General features: G+C 45.8%; 1 protein-coding gene across 18 annotated transcripts in view; it reads left to right on the top strand.

The window, feature by feature from the left end:
- Window positions 1-15,759, top strand: part of LOC124034176 (armadillo repeat protein deleted in velo-cardio-facial syndrome homolog) — a 240,155-nt gene that overhangs the window by 172,423 nt on the left and 51,973 nt on the right. For all 18 annotated transcript variants that reach the window (XM_046347005.1, XM_046346997.1, XM_046347004.1 and 15 more), the window contains 2 exons: window positions 1,653-2,326; window positions 13,799-14,301. In XM_046347005.1, coding sequence (XP_046202961.1) covers window positions 1,653-2,326; window positions 13,799-14,301 — 1,177 coding nt within the window. The remainder of the gene's footprint in view (window positions 1-1,652; window positions 2,327-13,798; window positions 14,302-15,759) is intronic.

Raw genomic sequence — 15,759 nt, 5'->3', positions numbered from 1 at the left:
ATTGAAGAACACTGCTGAATAGGTCCTGGTATTGGTCCTCAACCCCAGGCCTAAGAGATCATCTCCACATTTCAGCCCAGTGTAGGAGGCACCGGGTCATTATGAGTGAAGAGCGACCCCTGTCCTAGCCAGACCCGCACTCAATTACCGTCACCACCTCCATTTGAAATGAATGGCAATAAAAGTCCTCTAATCAAGCAGCTGATAAGAGAAAGCCAGCCTGCTATTTTAAGGCCAGTGGTTCAAGCTGTTTCATTAAGTTTGGAATCTGACAAAGACTTTATTTTTAACATGAAAGGGATGATTGTGTGCGAGTTCCACTCGAAGGGAGGGGGAGCAGCTCTGCCAGCGTAGTGTGAAGTAGCAAACTGATGGATGGCAGTGAAGGGTGGTCTTTAGATGTTTCCGAAGAGCCATAATTATTCACTAACATGACTGGGAATGGACCGTTTCTTGGCCGATTTGAATTTAAAATACCTCAGTTGGGGACAGGGTGTGAACAAACTAAAGGCTTTGAAAATGGGATCAAGATTTCAAGCTCTCGTATGTAATGACTGTGAACGTTTAACATGTATGATTCACGTTTTGTTCCCTGCTTCCTCTTTTGAGATGTTTAGGACCTTATTGAGTTTCCTCGTTAGCGTTTCATGCCTTTGCTTCAATTCTTGTGGGAATGGACCCTCTCCGTGCACCTTGTCAGGCACAACGCGAATTGCATCAGACATGGGGCCCCTTCCAATGAAGATTAATTTTCATCAATCTCATTAATTCTGAAAATGAATTTATAGCCACGGACAAAATAGCCAATTATCCCCACTGCAGAATTCACTGGGCAGCAAATTGGTTTCTGTATCAGTGCTGCACCTCAGTCTGAGGTTAGATGCAGCCAACCCTCCCTGACTGCCAGACGGCTTCAGCACGCAGACACGTATGAGTGTGATGTAGGAAGTACAAGATGCATCGATATAAAGTAGATACAGATTACTTGTGCTCTAAGACAGTCACTCCCCAGTTATGACTGTCACCTTCTGAAATGGCCCCCTATTCCATATGGGGGGGGGGGGGTCACAAAAACTCACCCTTATTTCCAACACAACCTAGCCTTGTTTTTTTCTTAGAATAGAAATGGATGAAAAGCAATGGTACGACCCTTTCTCATTCGGACTTTTCCCAATGCATGACCTTTCGTCCTGTTATTGACAGTGCCTGCCTGCAGTGTCACTCTTTAAAGGAACAATGTTGTCCTCATCTCATTCCTCAGCACTCACTGTGTGGCATCGGCATCCCACTGGCCTGTCTGCGATTCAACAGGCTGCATCGGTGTGCTGTGTCCATGCTGTGTTTCCGACCTAACCACCTGTCTCTCACTGGGTTTATCTGTAGGTAACCTCCTCCCCAGGCTGACTTACTACCATATAGAGAGAGCTGTCTGGGGACGGGATTCATCTGTAGTCTGTCTGTTTGTCTGGTGGGACACCTGAACATACTGTCAAGTACAGTCATGTCAGAGTGATGTTTAAACATTGTCCTCATCAACTGTTGTGGCCCATACACACAATAGACTTTCAGGATTGGGTAGTAACTGATTTAACTTATAATGTAATCAGGATTATGTCATCAGTCTAACTCTGTCTTTGTGACCTCCTCCCTAGGTGACGAAGATGGTGAAGACGGTGACCACGCGGACGGTTCGACAGGTGCCCCTGGGCCCCGACGGCCTGCCCCTACCCGAGGGCTCCTCCCCGCTGGGCAGCTACACAGACTCCATCGACCGGCGCTACCTGAAGAACGGCGAGCGCTATATCACCACGCCGCAGGCCACCTCCACGCTCACACGCTCCTACAACAACTACAACGACACCTACACCGACACGCTCCCCCCCGATGCAGGCGGGAGCCATTATGGTGGGCGCCACTATGGCCTCCACGACGGCTACGGGATTGGAGACGTGACAGACAACTACGGCAGCCTGTCGCGTGGCGTCAACTTCCGGCCGCCCCGCTATCCCTACGCCATGGCTAACAGCTACCGGACGGAGAACAGCTACGGGACCTTACCCATTCGGAAGGATGACTACGGCCACGTGGCCCAGCCTCAGGTGCCCATGGGCAGCAGCAGTGTGGACCTGAACCGATCCCAGCCAGAACGCTTCCAGCCAGAGCCCTACGGACTGGAGGACGACCGCCGCAGCCTGGGCCCTGAGGAGGAGGAGCCCTATGACCTGGACCCTGACTACTCCACCGCCAGCCGGCGCCAAGGCACGCTGCCTGGCACCAACCGTGGCAGGACCGTGAGAGAGCCACTCCGTGACGGGCCACGTGTCAGGTGAGAACGATAGATGTGACAGAAAGCTGTCTGGTTTTAGTCGTCTGAAAATGTTTAGGTGACCTGGAAGATAGGATTGGACTGGTTTGGTTTAGGTTGTCTGAAAAAAATGGATGTGAGCTGCTTTCTTGGCCAGGTTTATCTAGAAAAGAAGTCTTTCTTGTTGCATATAGATAAAGTATAGATAGGACTCAACTTTTGAGCAGGGTGGCGATTAGCTGTGATTGTTGTTTGAGTGGATGTAGCTAGATGTATCCTCCTAGCTGTATCCTCCGAGATGTATCCTCCGAGCTGTATCCTCCGAGATGTATCCTCCGAGATGTATCCTCCTAGCTGTATCCTCCTAGCTATGCCTTGGTGCGTCTTAACAGCTGGGGACCGATTCTTTCTTCTGTGTGATGCACAATGAAGACTAGTTTTATGCATGGCTACAGGCATTGTCTGAGACGTGAGAAGAATAGTCTTCTCAAGATGAGGAAAATTAAGGAAACATGTCGTATTCTTCTAGCATGCGTGAGAAACAAAGGTGTGCGTGTACATATGTCAACAGATGTCTTTTCTTTTTGAGATTCCTACAGAGGAGGTGGAGTTGAAGGGAAGAGGCTTTGATATCCGTTTTCATGCAAATGGCGGTTGAACATGTGTTCATGTCAGAAAGACACTGTTAGACATAGAAAAAGAGAGGGAGGGAGAAGAGACCGTTAGGCAGAGAAAGAGAGCGAAATAGAGGCAGATATACAGAGGGAGGGGGAGAGAGAGAGGCAGTTGGACAAAGAGACCGTGAGCGACGGACAGTTCGATAGGGAAACAGACCGAGGGAAAGTGGAGATCGTTAGACATAGGAAGAGGAGATTGAGGGAGAGCTGGAGTGAGAAAGAAAGAGAAGCTGTGAGACAGAGGGAGAGAGGCAGTGTCTCTTCCCTGAGCCGTGTCACTCTCGGCGATCTTCATTAACATGTCTGTAACATCCGGATCCTTCTGCCAGAAACCAGCCAGCTAGCCTCTGACAAAAACCCCATAATGGGCCCTTAGTCACCTATACACCTTTCAAACCACATTTTCCCAACAAACCTTTTTCTTTATAACTGAAAGGTGTTGCTGTTATCAAATCCTAAACTTTTATTTCCGCAGACCGACCTAGTCATGATTGCGCTTAAGTTCTGCATATGGCTTAGGATGAAATGTAGCCATAATGCTGAGGTGGTATTGGCACACACTTACTAGACTTTTCGCACACGGGCAACACATATACTGCAATGTAAACTTGCTAACTTGTCTCGACCGCTACCTCCGGGGGGTAGTGCACAATACTCGCATGACAGTTGCCCCCCGCTAGCGAACGTTACCTAGCAGTGTGAAGTATAATATTATAATATGAATGACACTGTACTTTTATATTCATGTGGGAGGGTTAAATGCTCATTATTGATACGCTAATGTTGCTAGCGGTGGTGAGGCTACAATTAGGCTGCGGAAATGTTCGCTAAGTTGAGGCGAGTGCTGCGTACGATCATCTTGTCTGGTTGGCTCATTCATTAGCATGGATCAGAACATTTAGCCCGCATGTTTATGTAGTTTAACAAGTGGATTATGTTGCTATTCACTCGTGGGAATTTGGTAGCCTAGGCCTACTCCCGACCAAAAAGCCTGTGACTTGTCTCAATCGATCGATGTGATTTTGTTTAACTGAATCTCCGTCTGTATATTTGGTTAATTCTGTCTGGGCAGATAGGTGGTGGTGGTATGGCTCCTTTATCAACGATCAGAAACGTTTAGCATGCGATAATGTAGCCTAAATCAAGTGTAGGATTATTTATTTTCTTCGGTTGCATATAGGCAACTCCAAAAGCCCGCAGAGATTGTGGATGACCCGACGCCTGCTCCCTAACGAAGCAGAGTGAGGGTAGGAAGGAGATTTGAACATGGATTTACAACAACAACAAAAACACAGGCTCGGGCTCTGTTTCCAAACTTCACACGTTCCCTTGACGCAAATATTATTTGTATTTTATTCTGTTATGTTCCATTATATTATTAGCCTACCATAAAATGTGTGTTTACTGTGATCAGGGTAAATGTCTTGTCTGTTTAATGAACAAAACTACTGATTTAATTTTCATGGCGCAGCCATGTTTCCCTATAGGCTGCACCGACCCGATAATAATGGATTACTTTGATGTGGGTAGATATCTTTGTTTTTTTAAATACATCGGCCCACGTCTACTGCCACTCCTACTTGCCGGTATTGTGTGCGGGAGATATGAGAGGCTTATCCCGGCAAGAATGTGGTAAAAATTGGGACTGTATGAATTGGGTTCTTAAAAACATTGCCAGATAAAAAAACTTTTTACAGGCAACATTCCGTAAAGTCTGTCTGTCAAGGCTCTAATTAGTACCACATCTCCCCTTGTGATTGTGTGGCCTGATGGGACTGCACAATATCCACTTTTCCTGTACTCTGTAGCACAAGAAAGAAACATCAAGCAAATTGAAGGTGATGTTTAACGTGGAGCAGTGTGTGTTTCAAATACTTGTTTTTTGACGAGTGATCTGTAACAGATGGATTTATTCAAACTTCTATATTCTCTTTTTTTCTTTCCATCGGAGAAGAATGAAATAAGTGCCCTAAGCCAGTTTTAAGGGGAGTGAACTGAGGAAGTTTGTGAGGGAGGAAGAGAGTAATCCTGTGTGTCTGTCATGGAGATGTTCAAAGGCGATGCAGAATAGCATTGTGGCAGCCTCTGACAGTGCTGGGCTGCATTTCGGGGACATTGTTAATCAAGCACACATACACACCCTGGATGTAAACGCAGCATGGTGATGTGTTATATTTACGTCCTTGCTGTCCAGGGTCTTTGGGACATCCCTACCCCATTGAAGCTGACAGTTTTAATGGTTAAAGTTGCGCTATGCAGATATCGCTCCACCGTTTATTTCCTGGTTCCTAATAGTTCACCTAATTTAATATAGTGTGGAGTATCATTCTACCATCTAAATCGCTGTGAAATATATTTTCCATAACCAAAAATATTGTGTTTGCAGCATGAAACTTGTGTACATAACTGAAGACTCAAAAACTTAAGAACAGAAAGCATAGAAATAGCCCACATAGAACACATCTACGTCATATACTTGCTTTCATGTAGAATGATAGATCTATAACTCAGATTTCTATGTGAATTTGGTCAGGTCACCCAAAACGTTAGATATTACCAAGTTTAAGGTTAGGGTTATAGTTTAGAGTGTCCTGGATAGCACTAACATAGTTATGCCTAGTGCAGGGGTGGGAAGTACAGATGGATGGTGCCTCCCTTTTAATCAGAGCTTCCGTATGCATGGAATACACACACACACACACACACACACACACACACACACACACACACACACACACACACACACACACACACACACACACACACACACACACACACACACACACACACACACACACACACACACACACACACTTCCAGATGCAAACATACCCAAATATACACACACACACACTGCCAGACAATGAGTCACTCTATCAGCTTGAGAGGCGGTTGATGTGACAGGCAATTTGTACTGTACGCTCCATGTTTCACAACATACTAACACACACACACACACACACACACACACTTGATTAGGCAGTTAAGATGGCTAGCTCGCTGTTTAATTTTCACAACGCAATACCTTATCAACGTGTACCTTGCATTTTGTCATTTTTTTTACTCAAGTCCAATGACATGGTGACATTTTTAGTTGATTTCACGTTAGTTGACAGCACTACCAAATGTTAATCAAAATGAAATGTTGAACTGACGTCCATGCCCAGTGGGTGAGTCCTGTCTTTGCGAAAAACCTCACACATACCGCCTTTCCATCATACACCATCACTGCTGTGCTCCATCACTTCCTGTATCACCTTTCAAACAAACAGACCTGATAATGTAACACATCTGGAATCCAATTATAATAATACAACTGGATCTAGAATTAGCATGGCAAGGAGCGCACCTCCCACAGCCCTCGTCTGTCTCCACACACGCACGTTATTCTATCCTAAAATGTGTTTGCATTCAAATCCTTTTTTCCCTAACCCTTAAACCTAACCCTTACCACAATCCTAAACCTAACCCTTACCATAACCCTAAACCTAACCCTAACCCTTAAACCTAACCCTTACCATAACCCTTACCATAACCCTTAAACCTAACCCTTACCATAATCCTTAACCTAACCCTTACCATAACCCTAAACTTAACCTGTAACCCTAACTCCTTGCTCTCACTCGCTCTCGCACACGCACACACTCATTAGTATCCCTCCATTAATAGTATGATGTTGAGGCTGCTGTATAAATGGCTGTAATGAATGTGTGAGTTAAAGCATTTTAATTACAGCTTATCGTCTAGTCGCTTTGAAAAGCCTCGATTATGGGAAAAGGAAAATTAAGATGTTTAGTGCAATATGGCTTCCTGTGATTTCGCCGAGCATGGTGGTTATAATAATCTATTACAAGATGGGAGGGTATAGTAATCTATTACAGGATAAGAGGGAAGAACTGTGCTGCCCACGCTCCTAGTCTTTAGTAACAAGTGTGTGTATGTCGGGGACCATCAACTAGATTCAGCGGATGGTCAGGAGGCCGGAACATAACTACAAATCATTTGTGGACTGTGAATTTACCGCAAGAAGCCCAAACAGATATACACTGAATACAAATGTAAAGTGTTTGTCTCATGTTTCATCTCAGAATTGTTCCATTCGCACAAAAAGCATATTTCTCTTAACGTTTTGTACACCAATTTGTTTACATCCCTGTTAGTGAGTTTCTCCTTTCCCAAGATAATCCATCCACCTGACAGGTGTGGCACATCAAGAAGCTAACTAAACATCATAGACATTACTCAGGTGCACCTTGTGCTGGGGACATTAAAAGACGACTCTAAAATGTGCAGTTTTGTCACAACACAATGCCACAGATGCATCACGTTTTGAGGGAGGGTGCAGTTGGCATGCTTTCTGCAGGAATGTCCACTAGAGCTGTTGCCAGAGAAATTAATGTTAATTTCTCTACCATAAGCCGACTCCAATGTTGTTTTAGAGGATTTGGTAGTACGTCAAACTGGCCTCACAACCGCAGACCACGTGCAACCACACCAGCCCAGGACCTCCACATCCGGCATATTCACTTGCAGGGTTGTCTGAGATTAAGGCACGCGGACAGCTGATGGAACTGCGGGTTTGCCCAACCAGATAATTTATTTGTGAGCATCTGCGTGCTCATCGTCCTCACCAGTGTCTTGACCTGACTGCAGTTTGGCGTCGTAACTAACATCAGTATGCAAATGTTTGCTCTTCACGGGTGAATCCCGGATTCAACTGCACCGGGCAGATGGCAGGTGTTGTGTGGGCAAGTGGTTTGCTGATGTCAACGTTGTGAACAGACTGCCCCATGGTGGCAGTGGGGTTATAGCATGGGCAGGCATAAGCTACGAACAATGAACACGATTGCATTTTATCGATGGCAATTTGAATGTGCAGAGATAATGTGATGAGATCCTGAGGCCCAGTGTGTGTGTGAGAGAGAGAGAGAGCCAGACATCGTTCCCCTGTCTACTTTGAGGTTTCTCATAAGCAGTTGGCTAAGTTCAAGGATGGGGGAACTAAGTTCTCAACAATGTTATGCTTTTTTCCTTCACTTAATTGAAATCATCAACAAACACTAGTTGTAAGAACAGATAATGACAAAACAGCCGACGCAATTAGAATACATTTTTTAAAAAGGAACATTTGCTTATGCCTGCTTTGATTGTATTTATTTGTTTTATCTTGTGAGTCATAAAGAAGTTATTGCTCATTATTCAAAATGAGCTATCTGTTGTTTGTATAGTGAAAAGTCACTGAGAGCTCATACGCATGTGGGAATGTTCCACCAAACAGAGATGGAAACATTCTCTGCTGCTAATCCTTTGAGGTTTGTCTCCTCGGGGGGAAGGCCGGAGACCACAGGAATGGAGATTTGATCGACATAATTGGCTGTCACTCCTACACACTCACTTGCTCTCTCGCTTTCGTGCGCTCTCACACACACACACACACACACACACACACACACACACACACACACACACACACACACACACACACACACACACACACACACACACACACACACACACACACACACACACACAGAGGACCACGTAGGATATTTAGCAGCTTCATTACCATGAGGAGTGTGAGCTGCTACTGTAATCATCCTGTGAGCATCATGTCTGGCGGCTGTGGTGGCAAGGGCCTTTCCCATCCTGAGAATAACCCGCCCCCTCTATCAACACAACGCCGCCAATTTAAATGCAAATCCTGACATTCCCATCACTCAGTCCGCAACCCGTTTACCAACCCTGGCATCAGTTCTATTCAAATGAGTTCCATTTCAAACCCAACTGTACACTGATTGTCAGTGTATGTGAGACCGTTGATGTAGTCGCATGTATCTGATCGTAATGAAGATATCATTTGGCAATACCCATACTCTCTTTTTCAGAGGGTATTCACAGCAGTGTTGCTTTTGCTTGTCTTTTCCTTTTTAGCATTTGAATCGTCTCGAACCGTAGGTCTGACCGTGTTTAGACCAGACCGGGTGTTCACGAAGGAAGTGTTGGGTGCTGTATATCCTCGACTCACTCGCAGCCATTTATTTTCCCATGTTATCTAGCATGCAGCTGTGAGGTAGCCTGGTTAAACGAGACTGAAGGCTGCTCTGAATGGTGAGTACTGGGTTCAGACTGGTTTAACTAGGTTAACTGAGATGCCCTCGGACCAAAACCTCAGAGGAGCAGGCGGACTAGCAGCCCTGGCCCAGTTCGGCCTTAATGACTGGGGCTTAACCGCCTCTGGCCCTCCTATCCTTAACTACCAGACGAGGTTTGTGGTGCTTCACGTTCAAGTCCACTTTCACCCGTTTCTGTTAAAATGGTTCTTGGAATGGTTTTCGTGCACGTTCCCTAGACTTGAAGGAAACATTCTAAAACAGGAGGGGGTGAGGCTATGCTGTACCATTCGGATGTAATGTCCTCAGCCAGCTGTGTGTGGGGCTTAAAATGCCACCCTTCAAGGATGTAACAACAAAGTCATTTTTGAGACTGGAGCTGAAGACACCTGTTTCAGGAGATGTTTGATCAAGGCTAGCCTTGCAGTTTGGCCACGGTCCCTAAACCTAACCTCGTACCACAAGACCCAAAACCGTGTTGACGCCTTAGAAACTTAGCCTAGCCATGGCATGCGTTATCTTTAGGATTAGCCTCTGTTTGTGCCTCACTTTTCAGTGCAGCTGCTTGCCTATCCAGACCCGGGCTATGGCAGTGGTGGTTGGTTGGTTTGTTTTGTCTTTTGATACCAGCCAAACCCGAGCCTTCTGGAAAAATATATATACAGTGGGGCAAAAAAGTATTTTGTCAGCCACCAATTGTGCATGTTCTCCCACTTAAAAAGATGAGAGGCCTGTAATTTTCATCATAGGTACACTTCAACTATGAGAGACAACATGAGGAGAAAAAATCCAGAAAATCACATTGTAGGATTTTTAATTAATTAATTTGCAAATTATGGTGGGAAATAAACTTTTATTGACCAAATACTTATCTCAATACTTTGTTATATACCCTTTGTTGGCAATGACAGAGGTCAAACTTTTTCTGTTAATCTTCACAAGGTTTTCACACACTGTTGCTGGTATTTTGGCCCATTCCTCAATGCAGATCTCCTCTAGAGCAGTGATGTTTTGGGGCTGTTGCTGGGCAACACGGACTTTCAACTCCCTCCAAAGATTTTCTATGGGGTTGAGATCTGGAGACTGGCTAGGCCACTCAGGACCTTGAAATGCTTCTTACGAAGCCACTCCTTCATTGCCCAGGCGGTGTGTTTGGGATCATTGTCATGCTGAAAGACCCAGCCACGTTTCATCTTCAATGCCCTTGCTGATGGAAGGAGGTTTTCACTCAATCTCACGATACATGGCCCCATTCATTCTTTCCTTTACACGGATCAGTCATCATGGTCCCTTTGCAGAAAAACAGCACCAAATCATGACGTTTCTACCCCCATGCTTCACAGTAGGTATGGTGTTTTTTGGATGCAACTCAGCATTCTTTGTCCTCCAAACACGACGAGTTGAGTTTTAACCAAAAAGTTATATTTTGGTTTCATCTGATGGTATGACATTCTCCCAATCTTCTTCTGGATCATCCAAATGCTCTCTAGCAAACTTCAGACGGGCCTGGACATGTACTGGCTTAAGCAGGGGGACACGTCTGGCATTGCAGGATATGAGTCCCTGGCGGCGTAGTGTGTTACTGATGGTAGGCTTTGTTACTTTGGGCCCAGCTCTATGCAGGTCATTCACTAGGTCCCCCCCTGTGGTTCTGGGATTTTTACTCACCGTTCTTGTGATCATTTTGACCCCACGGGGTGGGATCTTGCATAGAGCCCGAGATCGAGGGAGTTTATCAGTGGTCTTGTATGTCTTCCATTTCCTAATAATTGCTCCCACAGTTGATTTCTTCAAACCAAGCTGCTTACCTATTGCAGATTCAGTCTTCCCAGCCTGGTGCAGGTCTACAATTTTGTTTCTGGTGTCCTTTGACAGCTCTTTGGTCTTGGCCATAGTGGAGTTTGGAGTGTGACTGTTTGAGGTTGTGGACAGGTGTATTTTATACTGATAACAAGTTCAAACAGGTGCCATTAATACAGGTAACGAGTGTAGGACAGATGAGCCTCTTAAAGAAGAAGTTACAGGTCTGTGAGAGCCAGAAATCTTGCTTGTTTGTAGGTGACCAAATACTTATTTTCCACCATAATTTGCAAATAAATTCATTAAAAATCCTACAATGTGATTTTCTGGATTTTTATTTTCTCATTTTGTCTGTCATAGTTGAAGTGTACCTATGATGAAAATGACAGGCCTCATCTTTTTAAGTGGGAGAACTTGCACAATTGGTGGCTGACTAAATACTTTTTTGCCCCACTGTATATATATATATAAGGATTCAGTGTGTAGTTACATTGCTGCTCGGGTCTGAGCTTTTTCTCCCAGTTTGTGTTGATTTCACTGGCAGTAAAATGTAGAAAGTGATGCTATAAAACATGATATATGTTGTTTATGTGAACCTGTAGAGTAATGCACCCGCGAACACACAGCGATATCCTGATGAGATTCTCCCCTCTCACAACGTGCGGCAGGGAGACATTTTTATGCACATAATTAACATAAAACAAATTCAAATTAAGGCACATAGTGGTTGTCTCTAACCGCTAGCACTCAGTTCGGGATGTCGCCCGTTTTGTTGCACCGTACATCAAAGTTGCTCAAAACAGACCGGCCAGTTGCGTATGATAAAGTAGCCTTTCTCTCTCGCTCTCGGTGGTAGGGAGGAGGGGAGGCTACAGGCGGTGGCGCATGGAGTGCGACATTAATTAGATTCCCCACTCCCACTTCCTTTCTCTGCCTCCTCCTTTGTTCCCATGAAAAGACACCAGAGGAGACAACAGAGCTAGTACAAGACAAAGTAGTGTAGTTCCTACCCCCAAATAAAGGGAAACCCCCTTGGGATAGTCCAACTGGGTTACTTTGTGACCTTGCACTTTATTCTCCTCCAAAAGGAAAATGAGCATCTCTTATCTTACATGATGACCAAACCTGCTCCGTGCATCCGCCATGGTGCGCATGTTGAGTCTGTCTTCCCCACCAGACACGTTTAGGACACGCAGGTTGAAATATCAAAACTCACTCTGAACCAACTATACTGAACAAAAATAGAAACGCAACATGTACAATGTTGAGATCCTGAGGCCCAGTGTGTGTGTGTGTGAGAGCGAGACAGCTTTTAGCATGAGCCAGACATCGTTCCCCTGTCTACTTTGAGGTTTCTCATAAGCAGTTGGCTAAGTTCAAGGATGGGGGAACTAAGTTCTCAACAATGTCATGCTTTTTTCCTTCACTTAATTGAAATCAGGAACAAACACTAGTTGAAAGAACAGGGCCTATGCTCTTAAAAACCAATGAGGAGATGGGAGAGGTGGGATTTAGAATTTCTAAAATGGAACCTGCCTACGCAGATGCTTGTTGATGCGCGCGACCAGTTTTGGATTAAATTATTGAATAACATGCATGTGTACATTTATTTTGCAACACAGGCGATGTGGTCAGCATATTACCCTCACGAGTGTGGACCAAGTAAAATCATCTTAGGATGTCTCTGTTTGTAAAAGCACCATGAATACCTTTGGATAACAACAAGTTATCATGTTAAACCCCCTCAGTATCGAGACACAGTTTGCTTCAGAAGCCTAATGATCGGTCAGTCAGGAGATCTCCTAGTACTCCACAACTCTAACAGGGGAAAGGAAAAGGTTGCGGCTGCTTGTGGAACAGAGAAATGGAATAGACCAGGCTAACGCAAAAGGCCCAGTCCCAGGAAGGCAGCCAGACCAGGCCAAGCAGGGCATTAAGCATAGTCTTTGGTGCTGCTGTGACTAGAAGGAGCCAGCCTCCGGGCCTTGAGGCAATGTTGGTGCAGAGGCCTCCCTGTGCGCATGGTGGAGCGTTGAAGCTCGCTTTGCTGCTGCCTCTCCTGGGGGCCACACCACACCAGCCCATCTGTGAGGGAGCCCAGAAAAAGTTCAGTTTCTTTTTCAATTTCTGCCTGGACTTTGTTGTAAGAGTCCCTTTTGCTCTTTGCTCTACAGGGCTCCATCTCAATATCTTTCTCTCTCGATCTCTTTCTTCCTCTGCCCCTATTCTCCTTTGCTTTGTCTCTACCCTCCCTCTCTCGCTCTCGCTCTCTCGCTCTCTTGCTCTCTCTCTCTCTCTGCGCAAACCCCAGCACCCCCAGTATTAATACGAGAGAAAGACAAAAGAGAACATGACTCCGAGACTATAGAGAGGATTAATAAGTGCCGCTTGTTTGTTAATGACGGGAGCTGTTTTCCCGGGCCTCACCGGCTGGGAGGCCCTCTGACAGAGTTAATATCAGAGCAGCCTTGTCGCTCCCCATCTCTGTCCTCTTATCTCTCGCACCTGTCTCTTCACCTCTCCTTCACCCCTTCCTGTCTCCTTTTTCCCTCCATTCAATCCTTCCTACCTCACTTGGCCTTTCTCAACTCTTATTCCCCCCTCTCTTTTTCTTGTAATCCCTCTTATACAAATTCCACTAAATGCTCCATCCATCTGTTGTAGTAGTAGTAGTGTTAAGCTCGCTGTCATAGACAGTGAATTGTAAACCATTGTCCTTGTACAGAACGCATCCAGCTAGATGTAAACATCCTTCAAACAATGTTACATGACCTTTCCTCAAACGTACAAACTTCTCTCTCTCTCTCTCTCTCTCTCTCTCTCTCTCTCTCTCTCTCTCTCTCTCTCTCTCTCTCTCTCTCTCTCTCTCTCTCTCTCTCTCTCTCTCTCTCTCTCTCCCCCCCCAAGGGGTACGATGACCCCATCGAGGCAGAGCTGGTTGACGAGCGACACCCCTACATCCATGGCATGTACGCGGCCCCACTGGCCCAACCCGAGAGGGGGAGCATGGCCAGCCTGGACCGCCTGGCTGGCCGCCGCTCGCCCTCCATAGACAGCATCCGCAAGGACCCGCGCTGGCGTGACCCTGACCTGCAAGAGGTCATCGCCATGCTGGGTCACCCTATCGACCCGGTCAAGTCCAACGCCGCCGCCTACCTGCAGCACCTGTGCTACGAGAACGACAAGATCAAGAAGGATGTGCGCCAGCTGAAGGGGATCCCTGTGCTGGCAGGGTTGCTGGACCACCCCAAGGCTGAGGTCCACCGCAAGGCCTGTGGAGCCCTGAGGAACATCTCCTACGGCAAGGACCACGACAACAAGGTGGCCATCAAGAACTGCGATGGTATCCCAGCCCTCATCCGCCTGCTGAGGAAGACCAACGACATGGAGGTCCGTGAGCTCATCACAGGTGAGGAATCCGTGTACCCTCATGGGAAGACTGGCTGCCCCCCCCCCATCCAGAATTAATCCAGTCACTAACCAAAACTAGCTGCAGTTTATATTCTGTAAATAGTACAGTAAATATTAGGCATACTAGCCTTTCGTTTGTAACATACAAATGCTTTTTTTCCTCAGACTTAAAAATGTGTTACTCAGGTACGTTGTGAAAACCTGCATGACCTGGGGAATTAATGTACTGTTGTAGAATGTTATTTCTGTTATTCAATAATTGTATTCTCTGTTAGGGCATTGTTCTGTTGTGGTCAGGAGGCGTTATTGAAGCATGTCCTGTATACTGTACGAGAGAGCTATACTTAACAAAAATATAAACGCAACATGTAAAGCGTTGGTCCCAAGGTTCATGAGCTGAAATAAAAGATCCCAGAAATGTTCCATATGCAAAGAAACGTATTTCTCTAATATTTTGGCCACAAATTTGTTTACGTCCCTTTTTAGTGGGCATGTGTCCTTTTGCCAAGATAATCCATCCACTTGACAGGTGAGGCATATCAAGAAGCTGATTAAACCACATCATTACACAGATGCACCTTGTGCTGGGGACAATACAATCTACTTTAATATGTGCAGTTTTGTCACACAGCAAGCCGCAGATGTCTGAAGTTTTGAGGGAGAGTGCAATTGCGTTTCTGGCTGAAGGAATGTCCACCATAGCTGTTGACAGAATTTTGTTAATTTCTCAACCATAAGCCACATCAACGTTGTTTTAGAGAATTCGGCAGAATGTCCAACCAGCCTCACAATCGCAGACCCAGGACCTCAACATCTGGCTTCTTCACCTGCAGGATCTTCTGAGACCAGACACCCGGACAGCTGATGAAACTGTGGCTTTGCACAACCAAATTTCTCTGCACAAACTGTCAGAAACCGTCACAGGGAAGCTCATCTGCGTGTGCGGCGTCCTCACCGGTGTCCTGACCTGACTTAACTCGGCAAATACTCACCGTCCATGGCCACTGGCACGCTGGAGAAGTGTGCTCTTCACGGATTAATCCTGGTTTCAACTCTACCGGGCTGATGCAAACAGCGTGTATGGCATTCTTTGGCCTAGCGGTTTGCCGATGTCAACGTTGTGAACAGTGTGTCCCATGGTGGGGTTATGGTATGGACGGGCATAAGCTATGGACAACAAACACAATTACATTTTATCGATGATCATTTGAATGCACAGAGATCCTGAGGCTCCTTGTGTGCCATTCATCCGCTGCCATCACGTTTCAGCATGATACTGATCGGCCCCATGACGCATAGATCTGTACACAATTCCTTCCATGGCCTGCATACTCACCAGACATGTCGCTCATTGAGCATGTTTGGGATGCTCTGGGTAGACTCATATGACAGCACATTCCAGGTCCTGCCAATATCCAGCAACTTTTCACAGCCATTGAAGAGGAGTGGAACAACA

The sequence above is a fragment of the Oncorhynchus gorbuscha genome, linkage group LG04, assembly GCF_021184085.1.
Source record: "Oncorhynchus gorbuscha isolate QuinsamMale2020 ecotype Even-year linkage group LG04, OgorEven_v1.0, whole genome shotgun sequence".
In the NCBI taxonomy this organism is placed as follows: domain Eukaryota; kingdom Metazoa; phylum Chordata; class Actinopteri; order Salmoniformes; family Salmonidae; genus Oncorhynchus; species Oncorhynchus gorbuscha.
Note: the sequence above shows the minus strand (reverse complement) of the source record. Positions and strands in the feature narration are given on the sequence as shown.